This window comes from Notechis scutatus, chromosome 1 (assembly GCF_049901735.1).
Source record: "Notechis scutatus isolate UNSWTSFEM ecotype Mainland chromosome 1, rNotScu1.2, whole genome shotgun sequence".
Classification (NCBI taxonomy): domain Eukaryota; kingdom Metazoa; phylum Chordata; class Lepidosauria; order Squamata; family Elapidae; genus Notechis; species Notechis scutatus.
This window is the reverse complement of record NC_142009.1, coordinates 329727345-329747314: the sequence shown is the minus strand read 5'-3', so window position 1 is coordinate 329747314 and position 19970 is coordinate 329727345. Positions and strand designations below refer to the sequence as shown.

The following is a 19970-nucleotide window of genomic DNA, read 5'->3' as shown; positions in this document are numbered from 1 at the left end:
CTCCTCCTATTTTCCCCACAGCAACCACTCTGTGAGTTGGGCTTTGAAATACTACACAGCTTGGATTTTTTTTTGTTTTTTTTAAACCAATTGAGTGTTTGTGAAGTCTCTTTCAAGTCAAGCTTGACTCCAGGTGCCTTCATGGACAACAGTAGAGAAATTCTTTCCCAGTGACACTCTCTAAACTTGTCAATCTGCCCACATTCCTAGTTCAGTGGTTCTCCATTAAAGCACTGGCCAAGTCAGGCCCTGTTTAGGTTTTTGAGGTGAGCCAAGGATGGTAAGAAGTTGCCACTTAAATGAGCTACTATTTTTGTGGAATCATTTTACTGTGTAAACCCCAATTGGCTGAAATCACAAATTAAGCTGTAAACCAGAGCGTACAAGCCAAACAAGTGGAATGCACTTACTCCATTAATCCAAATGAACCATATTGTGGACTAGTAGAATGTGTGAAGCCAGACAGTGGGTAGCTAGGTTTGTACAATATACCAAATTGTAAAGTAGCCAACCACAGTTTAGTGCAATGTGTCGTGTATGTTACACAGCCCCCTCCCTGCAAGTAGCCCTGAGTGAAAGGAAGCTTCTGTGCTTTAATAAAGACATGATAAAGTGCAGTATTTGTATATAAGGTGGAACATCTAAATTTCTGTTGATAGAACTTATTTATAGAAACTTATTTAATAGAGGCTCTCTGTTAACAGAAATTTAGATCATGTTGTGAAGGCTGGTGCTGCAGGATGTTCGATAATTCATGAAAAAAAAATTCTCATAGTTAGGCTAACCAGGTTTATCATGGAAGCCCAGCCACTCTTAAATTTTTTAACTCTATACATGCCATTACCTCATCTGCAAGGGGAAATTGAAGACAAACACCCCAAGCTTTGCGGACAGTTTTGAATACAACTTCTCTCATCTTGCAAAATGACAGTAAGTTTGATCCAGTGGTTAAGAAACCAGGCTAGAAACCAAGAGACTGTGAGTTCTAGTCCCGCCTTAGACCTAAAAGCTGTCTGGATGACTTTGGGCTAATCACCAGGAGACTGTGAGTTCTAGTCCTACCGTGGGCATGAAAACTGGCTGGATGACTTTGGGCCAGTCACTCTCCGACCAACCCACCTCTCAGGGTTGTTGTGAGGAAAATAGGAGGAAGAAGAAGCAGTGTTTGCTGCCTTGAGTTATTTAAAAATATAATAAAGGTGCGATATAAATAAGTCTTTAAGATGTCTGCAAATTCACACTTTTTTCACCGTTATAAGATACCTGCTCTGTGCTTCAGTTACAGATGAAAGAAAAAGAACTTAAAATACCCAGGGAGAATCAAGCATGTTCTGAAGAGGCCCCAGGCTCAACGTTCGCAGCGTTGTCTGTGAAAAGAAGGCAAAAGAAACCGCTGTGGGGGCCACCTGGAAGGGGAAACAGGCTCCCTGGTTCAATCATTGGATAGAAAAAGTAGTTCATATTTTTAACTTGGAAACTGTCTCACAAGCAAATGGAGGATTTATTGGGAATGTTGAAAGGTTTGCCGTTTCCAAGTCTCTATTCCACCTGATCTTTGCTTTAAAACAGGAGCCCAAAGACACTGGAGAAACAGCATCGGGGAAAACCTGGATTGCTTCGCTGCCTTGTGGGCGACTCAGGGAAATGTCCAGTTTCTCCTAGGGCAGAGGAGGGGATTCCTGCGAGATCCTTGGGCTGAATCCAACTTTTCAAGATGTTGTAGATTTGAGGGATCAAGCACAGGGAGTGTACTGTAAGGCCAGGCGATCGAAGTCATTCTCCTGTATAGCCCAAAACAGAAAGAAAGAAAGAAAGAAAGAAAGAAAGAAAGAAAGAAAGAAAGAAAGAAAGAAAGAAAGAAAGAAAGAAAGAAAGAAAAGAAAGAAGAAAGAAAGGAAGGAAGGAAGGAAGGAAGGAAGGAAGGAAGGAAGGAAGGAAGGAAGGAAGGAAGAAAGAAAGGAAGGAAGGAAGAAAGAAAGGAAAGAAAGAAAGAAGAAAGAAAGAAGAAAATAAGTTTACATTCTAAGGGGAGAATCGAATCCACAATGCAACAGCTAAAAGGGCCAATAGAGGCAGTCCTTGACTTAGCAAGAGTTCCTTTAGTGTCCCAAAGGTGCTTTTTCAAGAGGCAACTGGACTTTCTGGGTTTTCTTTGAAGAAGCTTCTTGGATGAGAAGCAAAATAGCTTCAGAGAAAAGCAAGAAAGTCGAGTAGCCTCTTGAAAAAGCACCTTTGGGACAAACATGATCTGGAGGACTGAGGATCTCCATAGAGAGCTCGTTTAGTGACCGTTCAAAGTTACAAAGGCACTGAAAAAAGCGACTTATGGCCATTATTTCACAACTTGCAACCACTGCAGCATCTCCATGGTCACGGGATCAAAATTCAGACGCTTGGCAACTGACTCATATTTACGACGGTTGCAGTCTTCCCTTGGGGTCATGGGCTCCCCTTTTGCAGCCTTCTGACCAGCAAAGTCAATAGGGAAACCAGATTCACTTAACAACCGTGCTAACTAACTTAACTGCAGTGATTCGCTTAACAAACGCGGCGAGAAAAGTTGTGAAATGGGACAAAGCTCACTTAACCGATTTCTCACTTAGCAGCACAAATCCTGGGCTCAATTGTGGTCGTAAGTTGAGGACTACCTGTAAAATCTTGAACTGCATTAATACAACCTCTGTGTCCTCGTCAAAGGACAGTAACGATCCCACCTGTCTACACTGGCCATTTCACCGTTGGGAGGGCAATTCTGGGCATGGCATCTTCAAAGGGACATAGAAAAGTTGGAGCTTTGGGAGAAGAAAAACGTAAGGGAGCTTGATAGGTTTTGTTTGCAAAAGGGAAGAGGCACGATAGCAATCTATCAATACAGGTAATCCTCCATTTATGACCATTATTTCCATTGCAAAGTAGTGTGGTTGTTAAGTGAGCCGCACCCCCATTTTATGACATTTTTCGCCATGGCTGTTCAGCAGTCACCTCCATTTGCAAGCTTCTGACGGTCGACGAGGGGAGCTGGATTCGCTTAATGACTGCACGATTCATTTAACAACTGCAGGGATATGGCACAAAGGTTGTAAGATAGGCTGCGACTCATTGCCTTGCTTAGCAATGGAAATTGTGGTCCCAATTGTGGTTATAACTCGAGAACTACCTGTATGGCTTCTCTGCTGCCCGAGCAAGTCCCAGAACTGAACTCCTGCAGGAATGCATTCAATGAAAATTGATCCATTCATGCATTTATTTCCAGAGATCAAACACTCGCCTCCCACTCGGAAGGGTGGCAGTTTGATCCTAGGCAGCTGGCAGAAGTTTCTCTATCAGGGTGCAACAAGAAAATATCTGCTGCGAACTCTGCGTAGGTGTCGGGAAGGGCATCTGGCCAGTAAACGCTCAGCTCCACTCAAGTTATCCTGACTCTACCCCAAAATAAAAAGGATCATTGAGTCTATCATCTGCACCTCTGTAACTGTCTGGTTTGGTTCTGCAACCCAACAGGACAGACACAAACTTCAGAGAGTAATTAGGACCGCAGAAAAAAACAATTACTACCAACCTGCCTTCCACTGAGGACCTGTATACCGCACGAGTCAAAAAGAGGGCTGTGAAAGTATCTACAGACCCCTCACATCCTGGACATAAACTGTTTCAACTCCTTCCCTCAAAACAAATGCTATAGAGCACTGCACACCAGAACAGCTAGACACAAGAACAGTTTTCCCCCGAACGCCATCACTCTGCTAAACAAATCAATCCCTCAACCCTGTTCAACTATTACAAAGTCTGCACCACTATTACTATTCATCTTCTCATCACCCCTTATGACCCTCCCTTCCCACTTGTGACTGTATGACAGTAACTTTGTATCCTTATGATTTATAACTGTTTCCTAGTATGATTTGATTGCTTATTGTACCCTATGACTATTATTAAGTGTTGTACCTGATGATTCTTGACTCTTGACGAATGTATCTTTTCTTTTATGTACACTGAGAGCATTTGCACCAAGACAAATTCCTTGTGTGTCCAACCACACTTGGCCAATAACGAATTCTATTCTATTCTATTCTATTCTATTCTATTCTATTCTATTCTATTCTATTCTATTCTATTCTATTCTTCTATTCTATTCTATTCTAATTCTAATTCTATTCTATTAAAGCAGGGGTGTCAAACTGGTGGCCCGCGGGCCGGATGCCTTACGAGCAGGCCATGGCAACCCCAGCTCTGCGAAGGGGGAAAACGTTGTGATATGTCACATGACGGCAACATGATGCCACAAGTTTGACACCCGTGGATTAAAGGGTTGTAAAAAGAATAAAAATCATTTATTCCCATACTTGAATCTGATGAAAACACTTATTTTATGACACTATATGGAGGATTTAACCACAATTTGCAATGCTTGACGAACAACAAAAATGCATTTTTTTTTTAAAAAAAAAGAAATCCTCCCTCCCTCCCTCCTTTCCCCTTCCCTTCCCCTCAGAAGCCAAAGCCAAAGAGTAGAGATGCTTTACCTTAACTTGGTACTCCTTTATGAACGGATGGCTTTTATGGGCATCCTTGAGCTGCGACAGGTAACGGTTGGTCACCTAAAAGGAGGAAGAAGGGACAGAACCCAAGCGATGAAGAACAAAAACAATGGGAAAGAAAATCCCCTGTGGAAAAGGAGAAGAGCCAATTCCGCTCCCAAAGGGGAAAAAAAAAAGGCCGCTGGAATGGGAAAAGCCAGCTAGCCATTCTTCCATGTCAGCAGGAGGCTGATTGAGAACTGGGCGACCTCTGACCTTTCCCACGGCAGAGGAGGGGACTCCGTGGCCACGAGAGGAAAGGAGGTCAGGAGAACTGCCCCGAAATACACACATGGATTGGGAAGAGGGCTAGGAGTGGAGATGGGCTCCCCAGCTGAGGAAGCTGGAAGGACCATCGATGGAACAGCAAAGAAAAACTTCCCCAGCCATTTCCTTTGCGACAGCTGGCCGCATGCGTGCCTTGTTGCGGCCAGGGGTCAGAGGGGTCAAGGGAGAAAGAAGTGGCCCAGGCTCCAACAAGTGGTCAGTTCCCACTTTCCCTCTCCTGCCAAAAATGGCACTGGGGAGAGGAGCCAAACTCATCAAGGACAGACCTGCAATAAATTATCCCTAATGAGTTACTCTTCTGTCTGAGAATTCCAGGCTTGGGAAGAGTCAAATGACTTAGTAATTTCATCGCTGAGTGAAGGAATCCACTAAAGCAGGGGTCTCCAACCTTGGCAACTTTTAAGATTTGTGGACTTCAACTCCCCTGAGTATGGGAACTCTGGGAGATGAAGTCCACAAATCTTAAAGTTGCCAAGGTTGGAGACCCCTGCGCTAAAGCAACCTGGATAAGTGTGCTATCTTCAGATAGCACAATGCCTTTCAACCTTGGCAACTTTAAGAGGAGTGGGCCACAACTCCCAGAATCCCCAGACAGCAAGGGATTCTGGTATTTGAAGTCCACTCCTCTTTTAAAGTTGCCAAGGTTGAAAAACACTGGCTTGAAGTCATACAGGTGAGTGACTCACGGCACGATAGGATTGGAAAGATACCTGGATAGAGAGAGAGAGCTCTTGGCTTGATCTGTGTGCCCATCAGGTGCTAGGTGGGTTAACAAGAATGTAAGGAGGAGGCTGGATTTTATTTTTTGGCTCTATCTGGGGAATGTGGTGTTCTGGTCACAGGAACATCCAGATCCTTGAAATTCGTCACCCGATTTGCATATTTGGGAGGAGGTTTTAAAAGGGAAAATGGTATTTAACCTCTGTTTTGGTTTAAATACTTGTCCTGTCTCTCATGGAAAAAATAATCTGTTTTGTTGGATTTTTAAGAGGGGTTTTGCCCTGCTCTTCAGTCCCTGAAAAAGGTGAAAATATGTTGGATTCACCCATTTGGGGTGGGAGAGAATTTGGGGGGCACAGCCAAAGAGGCTTATAGTTATCCCGAAGAGGCAGAAATAACTCACTGATTGAAGGGGAGATTTAGAATCCTGGCTTACTTTACATCAGAACATTCATCTCCTCTTATCTAAGTAGGGATTAAAGCCACATGTAACATTTGGGGGATAGACGACAGATCTATCCCACAGGAACGATTCGAAACTAACAAGGTTGCACCTGCAAATTCTGCATGGCTAAAATTTCTCATCTGGAGGTGAAGGCGTTTTTCTAATGTATTTCCATTTTCTTTGGCTTTTTTTCTTGCAGAACTCAGTTTCGTTTTCAATCACAAACATTATTTTGCGGTATAAAACAGAGAACTGGGAACTGGGAGTAGACCATCCTCGCTCGGTCCAAGGAGATGGGAAACTTTCCTGAAATGGTTGGTCAGAGGGGAAAGATTATTTAAGCTCCTTGAATTCTTTATGCTAGCCAAAAAGAGATGGCTGTAGGTACAAGTATAGGTAGTCCTTGAATTACCACCATAACTGAGCCCAAAATTTATGTTGCTAATTGAAATATGCGCTAAGTGAGCTTTGCTCCACTTTTACGATTTTTCTTGCCACAGGTGTTAAGTGAATCATTGAGTTTGTTAAGTGAGTTACACGGTTGTTAAGTGAATCTGGATTCCCCATTGACTTTGCCTGTCAGAAGGTCACAAAAGGGGATCACATGACCCCAGGACATTGCAACCGTCATAAATATGAACCTGAATTTGAATATGCATCTGAATTTTGATCACACAACCACGGGGATGCTACAATGGCTGTAAATGGGAAAAACAGTCACTTTTTTCCAGGGCCATTGTCTTTGAATAGTTACTAAATGAGCTGTTGTAAGTCGAGGACTACCTGTAATCCCTGGCAATTGTAGTCGTAAGTCGTGACAGTCATAAAGGTCATTACGTGACCGACCTCATCATATGACTGTTTTTGTGGCAGGTTATCAAGGGAATCCATTGTTCACTATGAGGTTTTGCCAGAAACCAAGAGTAAATGCTGGTTTCTGGTAAAAATGTCATAAATTACAAGTTGTGAGTGCGGGACACTGCGAATGTGGCCATGTTGTTGCCACAGGGGTGGTTCGTGGTTGTCGGAACTTGGGAATCAGATTGTAAATATCCTTTGGGGCCCCCACTGTAACTTTGGTTGCTAAGCAACCGGTTGTAAGGCAAGGACTACCTCTATGGTCAAGAGTTGAAATGCTTCCCCACACACACACAATAAATGCAAACAAGCAGTGCCTACCTCTGGAGTTTTCCCCAGGTGTTGTGAGAGGACGACAAAGTTGATCAGGGTCTCAGGATGGCTGCTGTCCTGAAAGGGGAGAGAAAAGCGCAAAAACCAGCACTGAATAAGGCCACAATATGCCGTTTCCTTCCAGACAAAAGTTCCTCCATCAATGTAGCTGAGGACTCAAGAGCTGCACCATCATCTGGCACTGAAATTGAACCACACAGGCTAAGAATTTCTGCAAGCCAGGAAGGAAGCAACGATTTGGCTTTTCAGACAAGCAGTGTGCAAGAAACAGAACTGGATTAGCCACTGGTCCATCTAGGCTAGGATTTATTCCAAGGGAGAACAGATCATTCCTGAGCCGGATCTCTTGCAATCACCCAAGAGGCTGCAAATTTGAAACTTCCAGAAGCCTATAACGGAAGAGGATTAGTTCAGCCATGAAGTCCTGCTCAGGGCAGAAATCCAAGTGTGTGTACTCCACCAGGCAGCTACCTCAGTTCAAGGCTCATTTCCACTACTAAAGTCCACTGACCCTTAGGAACTTTTTTTCCCTACTGCTCAATTGGAATCTGTCTTCTTTTATTTGAATCCAGTTTTTCCCAACCTCAGCAAGTTTAAACTGTGTGGTCTTCAATTCCCAGAATTCCACACGGGTTGGGAATTAAAATGGCTTGAGTTTGACAAACCCTGATTTTGGATCTTCTGAGTCATACCTTTGGACACCTGAAAAATGCTATCAATCACATGTATCCCAGGGGTCGCCAACCTTTTGGACCTCAGGGACCACCAAACTCATAATTTTAAATCCGGCGGACCACTAATATGAATTTTGACTGACGGTGGCTTGCTGACGTTGGTGGGAAAGTTGGTCCCATATTCCAGAGCTGCAGTAGTCACAAGGCTGGCTTTGCGGGGGTGCTTTGGGGGGGACATTTCTCTGCAGACCACCAAAATTTTCTCACAGCCCACCAGTTGGCAACCACTGGATGTATCCAATGATCAGCTGGCCCCGCCCACGCCCTATCCTGTCCTATATTTCTGTCTTTTTCAGCTCATTCACGCGGCACAGTAGTTTTCACATGCCTCAGCTGTTTCACTTACTGGGGCTGCCCTGTAGAGGTTCCAATTGGTGTTTTTTGAATGCTGTGCACACTCACAGAACCAGTTGTTAAACGGGTTTCAGCCCAACCACTGCATGTATCTATGACTATATTCCCTGTGTGTTTGCTCATACTTTCTTTGCAGGCTAACTGCATTCCCACTGCCCAGAGTTTGATCCTGACCTGAGGGCTGACTCAGCCTTCTGAGGTCAGTAAAAGGAGAACCCAGATTGTTGGGGGCAATATGCTGACTCTATAAACCACTTAGATGGCTGTAAAGCACTTCTTCTTCTTCTTTTTCTTCAGCGTTTGTCTCGCTCTGGCGAGGTCCGCTAATGTCCTTGAGTACTGCTTCCACGCCCTCTGTCTGCCACGTATGTCGGGTCTGCCTTCGCGATCTCTAGATCGGCCTTGATCGTGTCCATCCAGCGTTGCTTAGGTCTACCACGCGGTCTCGCTCCTCCGACAATCACCTTCATCGCAGATTTGATGATGGATTCTTCCTTGGCGCGACTCATGGCCAAACCATCGTAGCCGGGACTGCCTCATGACCGTGGGGATGGGCACGACGTTGAACCGTCTGCGCACTTCTTCATTCCTGACGCGATCGAGTAGGGTGAGGCCTACCGACCATCGGAGCATTCGCATCTCCATTGTCTGGAGTCTGCTTTCGACTTCTTTGGTCGTCGGCCAGCACTTTGCGCCGTATATGGCCACGGGCGCACCACAGAGTTATAGATTTTCGCCTTCAGGCGCATCGGCATCTTCTTGTCACAGAGGACACCCGTGAGGGACTTCCATTGCCCACGCTGCGTTGATCCTGGCTGCCACCTCAGCTGTAAAGCACTATGAAGTGGTATATAAGTCTAAGTGCTTATTACTATTGTTACTTTTGCACCCACCCAATAAAATAATAAGGAAAAACTAAATGTACCCATTCTAACATCCCCCTCTAACTTGGTTCTTTCAATCTTCTGAAGCACCTCATTGCCTTTTTCAACACCTATTCCTGAATTCCTGAAGTTTTCTAAAAAAAAAAACCAAACCAAAACCAGACTGGTGCCCAAAACAGGATACAGTACTCAAGAGGGATCTGATCAAGATTGAATTAAAAGTGATTTTGGAAGTATATTTTGACTGATAAAACATAAAGTTGTGTTTGCCTCTTTTGCAGATTCCGTGATATTTTGACCAAGGATCCATTTTTGATTGGCTGTGGTCCTTTTCACTTCTCCTACTGTCCAGTCAGATATCTTCTGTCTTATAACTGGGTCTCTGATGTTGGCAATTGAACTTCAGTGTTTCTGTAGGCTGATCAAATCTCTCCCCTCCAACCCCACCCATCGCGGAGGGAATCAGGATAACAAATTGATTATTATCCAAACTGGCCAATTAGGTCCCCGATTTGGAAGGAGTAGGTAGAACTGTAGACCGGAAACAGGATTCAGGTCTTTCCCATATGGGAATCTGCACGGGTATATGATATATATCATGACTTCAATGCATTAACAATGTAGTTTGCATCAGACTTAATGCAACTTGCACAACGGCATTAATTCACACAATGGTAACATAATGCTTCAGTTGGAACTTTGATGCTACTGCAGTTTGCAATAGGTCTCCAGACTGCCTAGATTGTGGTTTTGGGGAAGACTCTTGAGAGTCCCTTGAACTGCAAGGAAATAAAACCAGTCAATCCTAAAGGAAATCAACCCTGACTGTCCTTTGGAAGGAGAGATTCTGAAGCTGAAGCTTAGATCCAGGGGTGTCCAACCTTGGCAACTTTAAGACTTGTGGACTTCAACTCCCAGAGTTCCTCAGCCAGCTAAGCTGGCTGAGGAACTCTGGGAGTTGAAGTCCACAAGTCTTAAAGTTGCCAAGGTTGGACACCCCTGGCTTAGATGCTTTGGCCATACAATTAGAAGAGTGAACTCACTGAAAAAGGCTCTGATCTTGGGAAAGACTGAAGGCAAAAGGAGAAAGGAACAGGAGAAGATGAGGCGGTTAGACAGTGTCATCAACTCAAGGAACATGACTTTGAGAAGCTTTAGGAGACAGTGGAGGACGGGGTCCAGGTGTAACATGGTGCTACGGTCCATAGGATGGCGGCGAGTTGAGCATGACCTAGCGACTGAACAACAAGATTCTCACCCCCTGGCTTTGCAAGGGCTGCCTTTCAGCCAGATTTCTGGGGAAGAGCCCACCTTGTCAAGAGCCTCTTGCAGCACCCCTTCGGCATCTTCCCACTTGCCCTGAGCCATGTAGCAAGCAGCTTGGCCGTTCAGGAGCAGCAGGGTGGAGGACCACTTCTCCGACATCTCCTGGAAGATGTAATAAGCGTCCTGCAATTTTTCACCACCCTGCAGAGCAAGACATTGGGAAATCCTTAGGAGGAGGAGGAACACTTATTTTAAACAGGTTGCAATGAGCACAATGAGCAGTTAGTGCCTTAAAAATCCTCTGCACCGTAAGTTCAAGGATTTAAACCATTTCAGGATTATCACCTAACGTGAAAATACTTCCGTTGACCAGAACTACCATCAGCTGGAGGAGAAGGATTGTCTAAAGGAAGGGGTTCCCAATCTTGGCAACTTTAAGATGTGCGGACTTCAACTCCCAGAATGCCCCAGCCGGCATGCTGACTGGGGCATTCTGGGAGTTTAGGTCCATACGTTTTAGAAGTTGTCAACATTGAAAAACACACCATGTAACTCATCAACTGATTTTGGGCACGGCTGTTCCCCCCGCTCCCCCATTGAAACAAATCCCAGGAAATAGCTATTTGTACCCAGCGTAACAATAGTAAGCTGGTTGTCCTTGCCCCATTGGATCCCGGTTTGGAGGTGGACTTGGAATCGAGACCATCCGAGAGGGTTGACACGTCTCCCCTGGAATGTCTGGAGAGTCAATGGGGCTGAAGAAGAGGCTGCCCCAGGCCTCACCAGCACTGGGGAAGACAGCTGAACTGACAGGAAGCTGCCTGCCCTCACAAACACAAGGGGAGGGCGTCTTTGTTGGGAGCAATATTTTTGCTTTGTCACACACTTGCGGTGTTTGTAAACTCTGCTTCAGACCGTGTTTCTGCCCTGCGGATTCTTGCCCTGTGGACCCTGAACCTTGTTTATGACTTACGGATCTGGCCTTGTGGACAACGCACTTTGTTTCTGAACTAGAGATTTCCCCCCCGTTGCCTTGTGAAATCAGCTCTGGTGACTACTGGCTTTAGTTTGTGGGGCTGCGTTGCACTGACTGTGGGTGGCTGCCCTCAGGAAAGTTTGGGGTGGAGCTTTACCAGCTGTTGTAGGGCCACCTGTCATGGGATAGCAAAGCAACAAAGGACTTTAATGAAGCCTGCATCTGCCTAGACAACCTTGGACTGTAACCCTGCCAATTCTGGTAGCTGTTATTCCACCGGTTAAATTCACCAGGGGGCTGAATATTGGATCAGATAAAATTTCTGCCCTAGCCTCACCAGGGTCCAGTGACTTGCTTTGGAAAAGCTCACCCCCTGCTACATCGACTTCTTCCAGGGATGGAACTGGAGGTGGGTATTCAGCAGGTTTTGACCAGTTCTGGAGAATTGGTAGCGGAAATTTTGAGTAGTTCGGAGAACCGGCAAACACCACCTCTGACTGGAGATTTTACAGGATCTTTTCCCTGCCACGCCCATCAAGCCACACCCACAGAACCGGTAGTAAAAAAAAAAAATTTGAATCCCACCACTGGATGGAACATAGTCTTGGATTCCCAGGTGGGAGGAACTGCTTTCCAGAAGGCAAGAAGCTGCGAAGCTTGGAAAGTTTGGTCGATAGGAAGAAGGTTAAAGTGGCTGCTCCCTTGCTTTCCCGAGAGGAGGGGTATCAAACTGACAATGGATGTGTCATGCACAGGCCACGCCCACCTCAGCTCTGCAAAGGGGAAAGCCATCGCGCTACGTCGTGATGCAATGTGACGTGGCGAGTTTGAAACCCATGCCCTAATATATCTATAGTTATGCAAATAGTTGCTTTCATCTGGCAAGATTCTGTCTACAGATGTAGAAGAACAATAATAAAGGAAGCTAGTCTTAAGTAACTCCATGTGTCGTTCTTGGTTCTTGGGACCCGACGCTTCCCTTAGTGCCCAACTGCCACAAATGGCACCTACCATCGCAAGATTCACCCATGCAGTTGCCAGCTGCGTCAGCGTTGAGTCCTCATCTTGCTCCTGCATCTTCTTAAGCTCTTTTCTGAAGAGAAAGAGGAGGGAGGTACTTGAGTGAAATGGCCTGTCTGCAAGACTTGGGGCGCCGTGTGGCAAACGACTGATGGAAGGTGCCCTATTTTATGCTGACTCATTGCCTGCAACCTCCTCATTTAAAACGGACAATAAGAGGGATTGATTGACCGGGGCTGTCTGGAAGTTGAGTCATAGCAACTGGACTTCCCGCCTCTTTGATTTGAAAGATTTCGCTGCTTATCCAAGACACTTCTTCAGTCTGATTAAACAGGGAACTTTCACTTGCAAAGTTAGGCCTCTCCTGACTGGCTCCAGAATCGCTCCTAGAGCAGCTATTTTCAACTAGCATTCTGTGACATATAGGTACGCCATGGGCTTGTTTCTAGCTTGCCACAAGGTTTTTCTCTTATGTTAGTTTTCAAAAAAAAAAATATATTCTGTATACTCCATATAGTCAATATAGTATTCATGCTAAAAAAAAATTGCATTTCTTCTGAAACCAACTCTTAACACTTTTAAAAATATATATAAAGGTATACCGTCTATAATTTTTCTGGAGTGCCATAAAATGACAGAATATTTTGCTGTTGATTCAAAAAGGTTGAGAATCTTTCCCAAAGTTTTAGGAGATAACCCACCCGCTTCTAATAAAATATTTCAATTCGTTTCAATAAATTTTAAAAAAAAAAAAGTTAGGCAGGAGAGGTGATGCTGACAGGCCGGGAAACTTACCGGGCCAAATCCAGGCGATCCAGTTTTAGGAGGATCTGGATGGTCATGGCCATGCTGGAAAGAAAAACAGCATTTTAGGGCTTTAGCAGAGGCAAACCACAGGGGATCCACATGCGCTCCGAGTTTGTTTGTTCAATTTCTATGGCTGCCATCTCAATCAATGACTCTGGTGTACAATTAAGTGGTCCTTCTGCATTAGGGGCTCGTGCTGAAGGAGAGGTAGGAACCATAGCCAGCCAGCAACCTTTGCACAAATCTGTCCATCCGTCCATCCATCCATCCATCCAATCCAACTAATCTATTTATTATGTTGTCCATCTCCTCTATAAGGTGACTATGGGTGGCATAAAAATTTGATAAGTAAATATTGTGCACCAACTGAACTCCTTCTAGGAATAGGAAATCACTTAATGGACTTTCACACCTCAGTAGTTTATTTCTCTGACCTTTGACTTCTTGTATTACAGGCAGTCCTTGACTTACGACCGCAATTAGGACTTGAACTCCTGTTGCCAAGTGACGCGATCATTGGCTGAATCATCACATCGTTAAGTTAAACACATCACACAATTGTTAAGGGAATCGCACTAGCATAAAGCGCATGTCAACTCATAAAATAGTTTTTCAAAGGTAGTAACAAGGTAACTGAAGTTTCTGCTGGGCAAATATCTAACTGGAGAGCATGTTTGATGACTCTTGGCTATGGATGTGTCCCATTGGAGAATATGAATTATGATACACCAGGGGGTGGGGGAAAACCAGGGTCAAAGGTGACAATGAATGATGTGTCTCAGAGTCGGCTACACCCAGGCAGTGCCTGACAAATTAACTCCCAATAAATCCTTTGAAGTTTTGGAAGTCTGGCTCGAGACTCATGATTTAATTGGGGGTAACTGCCGGAATCCTGACAGTCAATCTGGCTTTCCCCCACCGACTCTGCTTGTCAGAAGACAGCTGGGAAGGTCACAAATGGCTACTGGGGGGACTTGGGGATGCTACAACTACTGTAAAAGGGTGACAGATGCCAAGTGCCCTAATTTAATTGTGTGACCACAAAGACACAGTTATGGTTATAAGTGCAAGAGCAAGTCATAAGTCTCTCTCTCTCTTTTTTAGCACCATCATAACTATCACTAAATCATCACCATAACTATCACTAACTGGTCGCACGTTGAGGACTACTTGGGTGATTCACACACTAAATTAAGAGGGGGGGGAAAGAACCTCCCCCTACGGGAAACGCATCATTATTTGAGTACGTAAGGTTTCCAGTTCAGAGCAGGAAGTGTCTCTTACCAATCGGATATCGGATGAGAACTATCGGGTGTACAGCTTGTGATTCAATCGATGGGATGAGTTATAAGTTCTTTGTGGAGACAACAATTGTTCTAAAGAAACTGGTGGGAAGTGACGATGGGATTGCACGTGGCGGATTGGAGAAAATGAGGGGGGCAAAACCCGCTACCATTCCAAGCTTTCGCCCTGGTGAAGGGCCCGCAGCGCCGCATCAGGATTCTGGTCGTGGAAGTAGACCGAAGCCGCCATCAGCAGGAAGGTGGTGTTCGTGACCTCCATGCTCTTGCTCATCTTCTTATCTAATTCTGCCACAATTGCATCCCTGTAAAGAGGTGGGGGGGGAGAGGTCAAATAAACCTCAATGTCCATTTCCCCACCACCACCGAAGTGGGAGCAGCCTGCAAATTCACTGCGAGCAGCTTTTCAAACCTCCTTCCGCAACAATTCGGCAGGAGGAGTATGAAAAATACGGAACATCTGAGACATGTTATTCTAAAGGTTGCTCAGAGCAGAATTCAGAAAAGTATGGGAAGTCCTCGGCTTACGACTGCGATGGAGACCAGAATGTATGGCGTGCTAAGTGAGACGTCTGTTAAGTGAGTTGTGTGCCCGTTTTATAACCTTTCTTTCCACAGTGGTTAGACGGATCACTGCAGTTAATTAATAACCCGGTTGTTAAGTGAATCTGGCTTCCCCGTTGACTTTGCTGGTCAGAAGGTCGCAAAAGGGGATCATGAGATCCTGGGACATTGGAAGGGTCATAAATACGATCCAGTTGCCAAGCATCTGGATTTTGATCATGTGAGGATGAGGATGCTGCAATGGCTGTAAGTGTGAAAAACTGCTGTCACTTTTTTTCAGTGCTGCTGTAACTTTGGTCACTAAACGAATGTTTGTAAGTCGAGGGCTACTTGCATTTACCACACACCACTTCAAGTTTTCTTCAGCTGTGTTCCCAGAAAAACTTGCTTATTTCTACTACCTTTCAACTAGTTTACTACAGATTCATTTTTGTAGAATAGGTAGACCTAGTCTTTAAAAAATGTACTTGTGACTTAGTTTTCATGACCAGACAGGATAAATTATAAAACGAAAAAAAATATGTAATTTTAGAGAGAGAAAAAAATCAAAGTATATTTATATTTAGAAATGCTGTGAAGAATGTCAGAAGCCGATGCTTTATACTCTTTTCTTTCTATTCTATTTTTCTTTAACTTCTTTTTTCTTCTCTTGCCCTTCTTGCTTTTTCTTCAATTTCTTTTTCCTTGTTTACTCTCTGTCGGTTTGGTTTAGCTTCAGCTTTCTTGTTTTAAAGTTTTAATAAAGACTATACTTAATCAAAGAATCAGGCCAGATTTAGCCAGCCAAAAAGATGCTTTGATATAAAATTCCCTGCAGCTTTGGGAAGAGGACACAAGAATTATCACACTCAAGTCCCAGATTTACCTCTGGCTCTCTTTGGAGAGGTATTCAGCAAACATCCGGACGGCCTGGAGCTCTGGACAAGCCCTGGGCTTGATTTCATCCAGCACCACACCATACTTGCGCTGTGCAAAGGAGGAGGAAAAACAGCCATGAGCAAAACTGTTGCAGGCAAAATAAGGAGTATCAATCAAGGAGAATATTTGTAGCTCAGGATTGAAATGAAGGATCATCCTTGGTGCTCTATGAGCTTGGTTGTTTTCTACCCCAGCGCCCCCCCCCCTCCTATCCCCCCCCCCCCCCCCCCACCCTCTGTGGCCGCCCCCCCCCCCCGCCCGGGGGCGGCCCGCGACACCCCCCCCCCCCCCCCCCCAACCCCCCCCCCGCACCCCCCCCCCCCCACACCCCCCCCCCCCCCCCCCCCCCAACCCCCCCCCCCCACCCCCCCCCCCCCCCCCCCCCCCCCCCCCCCACCCGTAGTAGACGTATCATTGTCCAAACTATATCATCACCGGTCTAGTCCCATAAGGAAAGGAGTGTTTAATGCTAAGTTTTAAGTTGCCTTTGCAATGAGTAAACACCAGAAATGAAAATCTACCATTCAGTTGCACATGCTCTTGCTTCAAAGGCTCCTACTAACAAACAATGGTTTGCCAGTATGTCATGTGATCCAGGGCCGCAAACTATCGATTTTTGAAGAAAGAAGCTTGGAAGAGAACCAAACACACTGTGGCTTGTACCTCTGACTATCCAGGGAGGACAAGGCAGCACATCTAAGAGAAATATGCAGGTATTTGGACTCAAGGCAGAACAGGGCCCTCAGAAGGCTATTGCCAATTCTGAGCACCTTCTTAATGAAGTTGCATCTTTCAGAAGTTTGCAGAATAGCTTTGCAGTCCCAGCAACTAATGACACGTTTGGGTTAAAGAGAATTAAGGCATGACCATGTTGTCACACTCTTTTTGTACCTCCTTCATGCATGAATCCCTGAAACTACCCAACTACCACATGAGCATAGAAAAAAAAGCCTTCTTTTTTGAAAGAAGGAATCAACAATTGTATCAGCGCCTGGAGGCCAGGCAAGGAAGAATGGATGGAAACTGAACAAGGAGAGATTCAACCTGGAAATAAGGAGAAACTTTCTGACAGTGAGAACAATCAGCCCATGGAACAGAAGTTGCCTTCGGAAGCTGTGGGAGCATCATCACTGGAGGCTTTCAAGAAGAGATTGGACTCCCATCTGTCAGAAATGGTGTAGGGTCTCCCGCTTGGGCAGGGGGTTGGACTAGATGACCTACAAGGTCCCTTCCAACTCTGGTTATCTGTATCTGTATCAACTACAGCCATGTAAATCCCACCCCAACCCCAGAATAGTTTCTGGTCCATATCCAAATACTGTAACCAGGGGTGGGATTCTACTGGTTCGGGTGAACTGGTAGCTCCAAAAATCACCTCAGAACCAACCGGTTCACTGCGACTCTCAGCTGTTGGGCCCACTCGCCCTATCATCTCGGCTTTAGTCTGTGCTTTATTTCTGGGTTTTCCAGCTCATCCGCTTCGTGGGGCACAGCTGATTGTCACGCATCAGCTGTTTTACACACAGGGCTTGCAGAAGGTGAGTTGCAAATGCTCCACGCGCGCGCAAAGTGCGCGTTGGGCACACACATGCGCAAAGTGCACGCTCAACCAAATTGGTTGTTACACCGGTTGAATCCCCACCCCTGACTGTAACTATAAATCCCTAGGTCTAGGGGCATCTGCCAGGTATGGTTAAAAAAAAAAAAAAGTCAACATGGGAGCTCTGAAGAGTCAATAGAATCTTTGCCTCAACATCTTGACTTTATTTATCATACCCTGTGAACATCCATCCTAGGACCCAGTTTAAACGGATCTGTAAAACAGATTGGAGAAGTTTCCTGGGGCCGATGGAAACTGCAATCAAATAGCTAGAGAACAACAGATTCTCCAGGGGGAAGAATCCAGGGGGAAGCATCTAGAATCTGGATGAATAGCTAGTAATCAAGGGAGGCTGCTTTCATCAAAATGTAAGATTTAAGGTAGTGTTGCTATTAATCACAATTCTCTTCATGTAGTTCAGGGGTGTCCAACCTTGGCAACTTTAAGACTTGTGGACTTCAACTCCCAGAGTTCCCCAGCCAGCAAAGCTGGCTGGGGAACTCTGGGAGTTGAAGTCCACAAGTCTTAAAGTTGCCAAGGTTGGACACCCCTGATGTAGTTAAATTGTTTGAAACTGAATGGAAAAAACAATCCACACAAAAACACAAAACTGCACGTTTCGGTTCAAGGCACACGTATAGAAGACTACATAAACTTGGCACCTGCCCTTTTTTTGCACTTTCTCAAATCATTTTGATGAGCGTGGCCTACCTGTGCAATGTACGCACGATACAGGAAGATGTCCCTCTCTGTTTCTTTTTCTGGATTGGATGGCTAAAAACAGAAAAGAAAATTATTTTCCATAACTATACACACATACACACAATAAAGCACAACGCCACCCCACTCCTTCAAAGAAGTCATGATTGCTTTATCAACTTAAATAGAAAAAGTCTACTTTTTGGATGCAATGCTTTCCATATACCTTCTTTCAGTTCCACAGTGGCCACAGCCACCATGGAGAGTAAGAATGGAGTTATAACATTCAAAAAACCATTGTTTGCCCACACTCTGGATTAAATGAAGATATCATTGAACAGCTACACATTTTTTCTTCCTGTAATCACACAACCCCTATTTGGTCTTGTTTCTATTTAGTCTTAACAATTTATTATCTTTACAATTCTATTTACAATAGTTACAATATTATCTTAACAATGTTACCGTATCATCTTAACAATTCTATTATCTTTACAATTTATATTTTTGTTCATTATGATTTAATTGTTTTTTAAAAAATATTATTATTAATATAATTTTTAAAAAATAAAAAAAAAAAAAAAAATAAAAAGGGGGGGGAAAGAAAAAAAAAAAAAAAAAAAACTGGCTGAGGAATTCTGGGAGTTGAAGTCCACAAGCCTTAAAGTTGCCACGGTTGGAGACCCCTGAGCTAGAGGACATCCAAGCGGGCGAGGGAGGATTAGAAAACACTGGTTGCAGGCGGCGGTTCAACCGGTCGCGCCTTCCTCGGTTCCTTTCCCCCCACCCCCCAGCATTGAACCTCCACATCCCGCTCAGCCCCGGCCCCCCTCGCGCCACACCTTGACTCGCTGCGCCTCGTTGATGGCCGCCTGAAAGGCCCCGATGTAGAAGTTGTTCCTCACGTCGAAAAGCTCGTCAGCCTCGCCGGAACCGGCGGGGGTCGCCATCGCGCGCGTAACCCTTTTCAAGGCGGCCGCAAACCCGACACGTCTTCGCCTTCCTCGCCCTTCCACGCCAAGCCCTGTGGGAAGCGCCCATTGGCTGGCTCTCTTTTGCCCCGCCTTGCCACGAGGAGGAGAGAGCGAGCGAGGCGGACCAATCGGAAAGAGAAGAAAAGATGGTTGGCGGAAAGCATCCTGGGAATTGGAGTCAGGCAAGGAGGCCTTATCCGCCACCCGGCGCATAGAGATAGAAAAAATAGAGTGGTGCTCCAACCGTATAATGCAGGTGTCTTCAAACTTGACAGCTTTAAGACACATGGACTTCAACTCCCAGCATTCCTCCTCCAGTCATGTTAGCTCAGGAATTCTGGGAGTTAAAGTCCACAAGTCTTAAACTGGCCAAGTTTGAAGATCCTTGGTATAACGGCTATAGCAAGAAAAAAGTCTGTTGAATCTAGTGGGATTTGCTTCCCTGTGTTGAAAGGTGTCAAAATGCCTTTCTTTCGAGGATTCGATTTTCCCGCTGGGACAGCTCCGGTGCAAGAATACGGACAACTGCTTGAAAGCGGGATCTTTTTATTTTTGAGGAAGGCGGAGAACAGCGAGAAGTCTGCGTATATAAAGAATCCTATAGGGATTCTTTAATACTTTTTATTTGATTCCTTTTCCTATCTAAGTTTGT

The 19970-nt window shown here is 45.1% G+C and overlaps 1 protein-coding gene across 1 annotated transcript; it reads right to left on the bottom strand.

Moving 5' to 3' along the window:
- Positions 1-1482: 1482 nt before the first annotated feature.
- COPE (coat protein complex I subunit epsilon) lies at positions 1483-19360 on the bottom strand. Its single transcript, XM_087952683.1, has 10 exons — positions 19187-19360; positions 18357-18419; positions 15993-16093; positions 14716-14868; positions 13251-13304; positions 12447-12528; positions 10505-10660; positions 7210-7278; positions 4524-4598; positions 1483-1781 (listed from the first exon to the last, which is right to left on the bottom strand). The coding sequence occupies exons 1-10, from the start codon at positions 19292-19294 to the stop codon at positions 1734-1736; spliced, it is 909 nt and encodes a 302-aa protein (XP_087808809.1). The 5' UTR covers positions 19295-19360; the 3' UTR covers positions 1483-1733.
- Between the last annotated feature and the right edge of the window lie 610 nt (positions 19361-19970).